At 38.8% G+C, this 9,373-nt stretch overlaps 1 protein-coding gene across 1 annotated transcript in view; it reads left to right on the top strand.

Moving 5' to 3' along the window:
* Positions 1-764: 764 nt before the first annotated feature.
* The window catches only part of LOC118401507 (roquin-1-like), a 35,680-nt gene continuing 27,071 nt past the window's right edge, over positions 765-9,373 (top strand). Inside the window, exons 1-2 of the mRNA XM_052475805.1 lie at positions 765-1,085; positions 7,370-7,830. Of these exons, the coding sequence (XP_052331765.1) occupies positions 7,600-7,830 (231 nt within the window). The 5' untranslated portion in view covers positions 765-1,085; positions 7,370-7,599. The remainder of the gene's footprint in view (positions 1,086-7,369; positions 7,831-9,373) is intronic.

The following is a 9,373-nucleotide window of genomic DNA, read 5'->3' as shown; positions in this document are numbered from 1 at the left end:
ATAACAGCACCAACCAAAATCAATAGTGTAAAACTGTGAGGTATCAGAGTGAAAATGGTAAAGGTATGGGTCTCTCTGTGTTCAATACACTAACCCTCAAAACAAAAATACCTTTTCAAACCGTAGGCCTCTAGTTTTGTGTGTGTGTGTGTGTGTGTGTGTTTCAATGACAGGAGAGTACAATAACAGATCTTTGCAACTAAACATTAGGAAGGTGTTTTGTACACTCGGTATATATAAAACTGTGACAAGTGTGACACCAGTAGCAAACAGGTTCAATAAAAGTATACTTCATCAGATATTTCAGAGTGACTAATGCTGACCATGATCAATAGTAGTGTCAGATATGCTTACACATATTGGTACCAAGCAAATAAATACCATCAAGCTCCACTGACTACTTGATGGACATTTCAAAGTGTCTCCCAAATCGGAACTGTTGAGACCTTTTTAAGGGCTACAAATAGTAATCATATAAAAACCTCACGATTATGTGGTATTCTACTAATGTATGCTTGATGTGTATAATAAGTATCTGCTGCTGCGTTCAGACAGGCAGCCAAATTCGGATATTTTGTTTGACCAATCAGTTCAGCTTTAAAAAAAGAGCAGATGTGAAAGATCTAATGTGATTGGTCAAAATACCAATTCGTGGAAAAAAGCGGGGAGGACATGGCAAAAACAACAAAAGCAACATGATTCAAATGATTTCAATGGTGTTATGTCTCTGGAGATTGGGAGTAAAAATGGACTGACTATACATGGCTCTGCTAAAAAACAATTAGCGTACCGCATATTATGTACAATAAGTGATATGCATGTGCTAATTTAAAAATTATGTAAATGAAAGTAAAGCAAACCTTTTCTTCTGAGAAAATGTATTATAGTAACCTGCCGATGTGTTGCTATTTTTGTATGTCTTGCTTGCAGCTTTGCATAGTGTGCTGCTGTGACATACACAGCCTAGCTAAAAGCTAGCCACCTAGTTAGCTCATTACTGCCACTGCCAGGTTCCAGCTACGTGGTCGACATGGCGACCGACGAAATACAAAAATATTGAGGTTGATGGCATTTAATTGGAAATTGTAAGTATATGATGGTGGTTCTACAAAAATTATAAACTGCTAGCTAACTAGATAAAGTCGGATTATGTTCGACAGGTTTTATTTTTGCGACAAATGTACAGTTAACGTTTTCTAGCTAGCTGTTCTGTTAGGTAGCTAACCATGTTAGCCGTCAAGTGTAGCTGGCTAGCTAGCTTTATAAAAAACAAAACAATGTAGCTAGCTAACTAATTGTTTTTGTTTCTGATAACTAGCTAACATTAGCTACCTAACTGGTCTATATTTCGTTAGCTGTGTCAATTTATGATAGCTTGCTTACGTTGGCTAGTTATTCTAGCTAATGTTAACAATGTCCACTTAATTAATGTGTATTGACTAGCTAAATTAGCACTGTAACTAATAGTTATGCTAAAGCACACATTACCAATAGCTAACGTTAGTTAGACAAACCGGTATAACTAGCTAGCTAGGTTCAGGGCATTTGACAAATGTTGCTTTTGTATTTTAGTATGGGTAACGTTTGCTTCGTCCCGCAACGAGCCGGGCGAAGCAAACTCACATTAGCGAGTAAGCCTACTTTGAAGTATTAGCCTAGCAGCTAGCAGGTTAGCTAACTAACTTTAGCATCTAGCTCGCTAGCATTGCTTACGTTGCACTTCGTAGTGATACGTTTTTTGTTATGTTTATGGATGCTTATACGTTTCAGAGGCCTAATAATAACTTTACAGTATTTAATCATTCTGCTGTGAAAGTGGAAAACAGCTTGTGGAAGAGCTCCATGATATTCAATCAAACTTGGTTTGCAGGTTGACGTTGGATTCATGTACCCAACAGCATGACAAGGGAACATTGAAACTAAACAAAAACGCAACTGCATATGTTGCTTATAGCTAATGCTTTACTGCTCATTCATTACATGTTATGCAAACCTAGTAAGTGGTTTTGATGATACAATGGTAAAATACATCACATATATTCTACATGGAATTGATTGATTAGTGTAGGGAAATCATTAGGCCTGTGACTAGTGGTTGTGTAAGGATGGTACAGTTCCTTCTAGTTTTATGAGTCATCGTTAAAGAGGAAATATGCAGTTGTTACATCCATTTTTGACTTTAATGATGTATACCCCTTGATTCTTGAAGAAAACTTTCTATAAATGCCTCATGAGCTTAGTTCAACTGTCAAAACTCACCAGAGCCCAAAATATACGTGTTTTACTCCAATGTTTGTAAACATTGTAAATGTACACAAACACTGTATAGCCTCAACATGTTTAAACCAATGTTGATATCTTGGATGGTCAGGGCTCTGTTTATGAATTTGAGAAATGGTTACATTTCTTCAGGCCCATCCCTCAGCTTTTTACCAAAACAAATAGGGTGACCACAATTGTTTACTCATGTTAGCTGTGAGTGTATGTCTGCTGTGGCTACAGTTCTCTAGGATTTAGGCCTTACTGAACTTTATTTGAGACTGATACGGTCATGGAGTCATTGGATATTAAACAGTCAATCGGATAGCAAATCACAAAGTTCAACAGTTAGTCTTCTGTCTTGGTGAAATGGCTATATAAGGACAAGTATATGGACAGTCAACATTACTCTGTCAGTGTCACAGCAGCATTATTTGCATTTTGGCATTTTGAATATGGAAGATTGTGAGTACAAGGGGAGAGGGTGTAAAATGTAACCACACAGAATGTAGGCCAGGCTATCGAATCAAATGATATTTGTCACATGTGTGGAATACAACAGGTGTCGGTAGACCTTACCCGTGAAATGCTTACTTACAAGCCCTTAACCAACAATGCAGTTCAAGAAATGGAGTCAAGAAAATATTTACTAACTAGACTAAAATAAAAAGTAACAATAAAATAATTAGGCTAGTCAATCACAGCCAGACTGTCAGGGGAAGTTGGGTGTAAATGTATTCATTCATTTTTAAATTAAGAATGCCTTTCCTGAACTAACACTTATCTTTTGCTTACTTGCTATGACTTTGCTGCTAGCTACTTTGAGGAAAAATTTACTTCCTATGACTGGTGTAGTTGTCCTACCTAGCTATTTTAAGATGAATGCACTAACTGTTTGTCACTCTGGTTAAGAGACTGGGCCTCTCTTATTACATTCATTTACATTTTTGTAATTTAGCAGACACTTATCAGATGAAAACAAAGTCTTCAAAGGTCCACACAATTCAAACTTTTGTACCTGATCTTACATTAACCTCACTGGAATGTTTGTGTGGAAGTTGGCCTCATTTGCCCTATTTTAAGTTAAAATATTTTTATTTTATAGACAAGGCTGCAGTACATTCACTCATCTATTAAGCCCTTTGTTAGGTCACATGCAGTGGACGTGGTAGATTTTTTATTTTGTCGAGAAGCATTAGATGAAATGACAGTTTTCTGATACCATAGAAATAAGAATGAATTATTATTTCCATGTCTGCTACTGCATTGTGAGTGGTACCATAGCAGTTCCAGGCACAATGACCTCATTGACTGTCAACCTTCTCAAAAACACACAGGGATATTTATCATCATCTCTGTGTAGATTATCATAGTCTGACAGACTCAATTGCTGATTGAGGAAAGGCCCCTGTTGCTCCAGCACACGTATTATAGCCAATTCCCAGCACTTAGGCTCTCCCAGGCTTTATGGGAAACACTCCCTCTGCCTGGCCCACTCATCTCAGCACCAATGTGGGGGTGTTTCCTTCTCCTGTGTCATAAGTAAACACTTAGCTTGTTAGCTATTCTACTTCCCTACTCAGATTGCTAACTCAGTCAGTCCACCCCTCCGGGCTATTTTCAGCCTGTGGAATCCCCACCCAGGTCGTCAACACCTGCTGTTGACATCAGGTGTGGCTTTGTTTTATGCTGGCTACAAGCAAATAATGCAGCAGAGACAGGGAAGGCAGAGGTAGTAGTGGAGCACAAACAAAGATGTCATTTGAATATTACACATGTCCATCTTGAACCAGACACGAGGATAAGTGCAGGCAAAAACAAAAGCCAGTGGCATGGCAGGAGATAAAGTAGCAATGCAGGAAGCATAATGTTTCTGGCTCTGCATACTAGCTAACCAGTACCAGCATCGGGGAGTATCTTCTACATTGAAAATCATTACTGTACTGATCTGTCTGTTTACGCATGTCGTACCAGATGCATTTCCTTCATATTGTTCATTTCCTTTTGCTGTGAGTGTTGTTCATTGTCGACTGCTTTGTCACTATTGAGAGCACTACTTTTGTAAAGTAGGTCTACACAGCAGGCCTTTTGTACTGGCATCCTTAGATGTTTTTGCTATTAATTTCTAGAGGAAAAGGGAGTTGACATGGACATATGCATATGTTTGTTTTGGTCTACTACAGGCTCAGACATGCTTGATAGTTGGCATGTGATTACACAATTATTTATTGGAGTGACTCGTTTGGTTATTTCATGATAGTCGCACTATATTAGGTTTGCGTATATTAGTCATGTGAAACACCATGCTTTGATATGTAGTGCTTGAATTTAAATAGATTTGCATTCACTTTTTGATGTAAACAGAACTTTCCATACATGTTTGGCCATGGAAGTGGTGGTCAGAAAGGGACTTTTTGGGCCTGAATGCCACTGGAAAAGATAAATGGTTGAGTTTGATATTATTTAAAAGCTTACAAACAGGGTTGTTTGTTGTGAATAATTTTTAAATCAATGTTCTGAAATGTTTAACCTTTATCTAAAAACGCATAAACTCAGATTTTTAAAAAATCTCTTCCAACCATTTGTAATTTAGCTGGTACACCATTGAAATGTTAAATGGTGTATTGAATTGACATCTTCATTTCTTATTATTACCGCAAAAATGGTCATCGGTCCACCCACTGTCAAATGACAACTTGGTAATGTCTATTCTGTATTTCTATGACTTCAATAGGTTTCCTATGGAGGATTGTCAGTATAATTTAAAACAACAAATATTCCAATTCAACTCAAGATTCTCTGATGTGTGGATCTCCTTTCTTTGTGGTACAATTTCAAAGTTGAAATGTCAACTTTCAAAGGCACTGGCCTACACACAGTACCCCATAATGTCAAAGTGGAATCATGTTTTTAGACAAGTTTAATAAAAAATTAAAAGCTGAAAAGGCACAAGTTCAGGATAAAAGCTGAAATGTCTTGAGTTAAGTATTCAACCCCTTATGGCAAGCCTAAATAAGTTCAGGATAAACCATTTGCTTAACTAGTTACATACACTACTGGTCAAAAGTTTTAGAACACCTTCTCCTTCAAGGGTTTTTCTTTTCTTTTTACTATTTTCTACATTGTAGAATAATAGTGAAGACATCAAAACTATGAAATAACACACATGGAATCATGTAGTAACTAAAAAATTGTTAAACAAATCAAAATATATTTGAAATTCCTCAAATAGCCACCCACTGCCTTGATGACAGCTTTGCACACTCTTGGCATTCTCTCAACTAGCTTCACCTGGAATGTTTTTCCAACAGTCTTGAAGGAGTTCCCACATAAGCTGAGCACTTGTCTGCTTTTCCTTCACTATTATTACATGATTCCATGTGTTATTTCATAGTTTCGATGTCTTCACTATTATTCTACAATGTAGAAATGAGTTTAAAAATAAATACAAAAAACTTGAATGAGTATGTGTTCTACAACTTTTGACTGGTAGTATAAATTGCATGGGCTCTGCAATAATAGTGTTTAACATGAGTTTTGAATGACGACATCTCTGTACCCCACCCAATTATCTGTAAGGTCCCTCAGTCGAGCAGTGAAATTCAACCACAAAGACCAATACTCATCTAATCAAGATATATTAGTCTTTTATTTTTTAACAAATGTTAGAATTTTTATGCCACTTTCATTAGAGTATTTTGTGTAGATAGTTGACAATTAAATCTATTTTAATCCTACTGTTTAACACCACAATGTGGAGAATGTCAAGGTGTGTTAATACTTTATGAAGGCAATGTAGAAACGTACCGTTGTTACATATTTAGACTGGTGCTAGAGCATAATGAATAGAAGGTTGAAAAGTTGCAGAATTGTCCTTTAATGTTATTCTCCTAACCTTTGTCGTTGTAGTTCTCTTAACCACCAACATAAATTCTCCCTGTTATTCTCCTTTGTTACAACAAAGATTTACTGAGTGTAAAAAACATTTGGAACACCTTCCTAATATTGGTTTGCACCCGCCTTTGCCCTCAGAACAGCCTCAATTTGTCAGGGCCTGCTACAAGGTATCAAGCGTTCCACAGGAATGCTGGCTCATGTTGGCTCCATGATTCCCACAGTTGTGTCACATGAGCTGGATGTCCTTTGGGTGTTGGATCATTCTTGATACACATGGGGAAACAGTTTTAAAGTGGAAAAACCCAGCAGAGTTGCAGTTCTTGACACACTCAAACCGGTATGCCTGGCACCTACTACCATACCCTGTTCAAAGACACTTAAATATTTTGTCTTGAACATAAACAATCCATGTCTCATTTGTCTCAAGGCTTAAAAATTCTTCTTAAACCTGTCTTCTTCCCTTCATCTACACTGATTTTGAAGTGGATGTAGCAAGTGACATCAATAAAGGATCATAGCTTTCTCTTGGTTTCACCTGGTCAGTCTCATGGAAAGATGTGTTCGTAATGTTTTGTACACTCGGTGTATAATACTACACGTCCTCCCAAGATTTATGATAAGTTATGTCATCCAATCCGTATGCTTTTGTACGACCAGGTAAGATGTATGATTATTGTACGACTGCTATTCCATTCGTAATGTATCATACTAAATGAAGGCGAACATATTTGCGTACCAAATCTTCCGAATTGCCCTGAGGCCAGGTTGAACATCTAGGGGTTCACTTGCTGTAGCTGAAATGTGGACATTCAGTTATAGTAACCTGTTCTTATGCAGCAACAAGATACTGTCACTCCCCATTGAAACCCCAAACTTCCTGTTTTGAGATGAGTGCTTGTTATTGGACTTGGGAAGGTCCTAAAATAGCCAGAACAAGTAAATAATCAGCCTTCTGGCATTAAATGAACACTGCTGCTGGGGCAGGGAACACCCCAACATTCCCTGACCCCAGTGTGAAGACAAATCGGGAAGTTTTTTGACATCCTGCTGGTTTTGTCCTTTTACTGGAAGGGCAGCCAGGTGAATCAAGTTCAGAACATCGTTGGGTAGTTAAGCAAATTTGAATGTTTTTTTCTTCCCACATGTTTAACCTGTTTCCCGTTTGGTGTATGTAGTTGAAATGCTTACTGTTCTGTTTCACTTTGTCTTTCAGGTCATACCACATACTGAGTGTTCATAATGTCTGAACAATTAGATGAAAATTGATGTTCGGAATAGTTTTATTTTATTACAGTGGAATCTGTCAGATCTTTTGCATCACTCTGTTATTTCGAAAAGAAAACAAACCCCAAGCGACAACACACTTTAGGATCTACCTTTCTTTGAAAAAGAAAGCATCCGTCGAAGCTACAGTGCTTCCCCCAGAGACCTCCGTGGGTGACGATGCCTGTGCAAGCGCCGCAATGGACGGAATTCCTGCTGTGTCCCATCTGCACACAGCTGTTCGAGGAGAGCCTCCGCAAGCCCATCAGCCTGGGCTGCGGCCACACCGTCTGCAAGATGTGCCTGAACAAGCTGCATCGCAAGGCCTGCCCCTTCGACCAGACGGCTATCGCCACTGACATTGAGCTGCTGCCAGTCAACACAGCCCTGCTGCAGCTGGTGGGAGGACAGGTGAGACAGACGCTAGATTACATTTACATTTAAGTCAGTTAGCAGACGCTCTTATCCAGAGCGACTTACAAATTGGTGCATTCACCTTATGACATCCAGTAGAATAGTCACTTTACAATAGTGCATCTAAATCTTAAAGGGGGGGTGAGAAGGATTACTTATCCTATCCTAGGTATTCCTAGGTATTCAGGTTTATAAAAGTAAGCACTTTCCCAAAAATGCAGTTTAAAAAGTAAGAAAATTAGCAAATAAAAATTGTAACACAATTAAAAATAACAAGGCTAGATACACAAGAGGTACCGAGTCAATGTGCAGGGTTACGAGGTAGTTGAGATAATACAGTGCATTTGGAAAATATTCAGACCCCTTGACTTTCATCACATTTTGTTACGTTACAGCCTTATTCTAAAATTTATTTAGAATGTTTTCCTTCAATCTACACACAATACCCCATACTGACAAAGTGAAAACAGGTTTTTAGAACTTTTAGGAAATGTATTAAACATAAAACGACTTTATTTACATAATTATTCAGACCCTTTGCTATGAGACTTGAATTTGAACTCCGGTGCATCCTGTTTCCATTTCTCATCCTTGATGTTTCTACAACTTGATTGGAGTCCACCTGTTGTAAATTCAATTGATTGGACATGATTTGGAAAGGCACACACCTGTGTATGTAAGGTCCCACGGTTGACAGTGCATGTCAGAATAAAATCCAAGCCATGAGGTCAAAGGAATTGTCCGTAGGGCTCAGAGACAGGATTGTGTCGAGGCACAGATCTGGGGAAGGGTACAAAAATATTTCTGCAGCATTGAAGGTCCTCAAGAACACAGTGACCTCCATCATTCTTCAATGGAAGTTTGGAACCACCAAGACTCTTCCGAGAGCTGGCCGCCTGTCTAAACTGAGCAATCGGGGGAGAAAGACCTTGGTCAGGGTGGTGACCAAAAACCCAATGGTCATTCTGACAAAGCTCCAGAGTTCCTCTGTGGAGATTGTCCTTCTGGAAGGTTCTCCCATCTCTGCAACACTCCACCAATCAGGCCTTTATGGGGGAGTGGCCAGACGGAAGCCACTCCTCAGTGAAAAGCACCATTTTCCAACGCCATGATGGTGGCTAATGCAACTTCCTGATATTGTGCCCTGCTTTCAGTCAGGGGTAAACAACAGACTGCTGCAACCTGATTGGCAGAATGCGATACGCAACTTCCGGGACTAGCATTTCTAGGCGTTAGCCACTTCAGCATGGTTGTGGAAAATTGTGTTTCATAAAGGAAAGTATGTATGTCCCCTTGTGTTTTCTTGCCATTTTTTAAATCTAGTTAACGGGGAAGTCAATGAATGGAGAATCCTTTAGGTACGAACCGGTCCACAGGGGATACGAGTATATTGCCGGCTGCATACAATGCATTTGTCGGTAAGATGGAAACGACTCAATATTGCCATCTGCTGGCCTTTGGGCTAAGTGTATTTCAGTGTGTTCTAGACCTGTGTCAGTGGTCTTCATCTCTCTATTGTTTGAATCAAATATTAAACCTA

The sequence above is a fragment of the Oncorhynchus keta genome, chromosome 22, assembly GCF_023373465.1.
Source record: "Oncorhynchus keta strain PuntledgeMale-10-30-2019 chromosome 22, Oket_V2, whole genome shotgun sequence".
Taxonomy (NCBI): domain Eukaryota; kingdom Metazoa; phylum Chordata; class Actinopteri; order Salmoniformes; family Salmonidae; genus Oncorhynchus; species Oncorhynchus keta.
The sequence above is the reverse complement of the archived record's forward strand: the minus strand, read 5'-3'. Positions and strand labels throughout refer to the sequence as shown.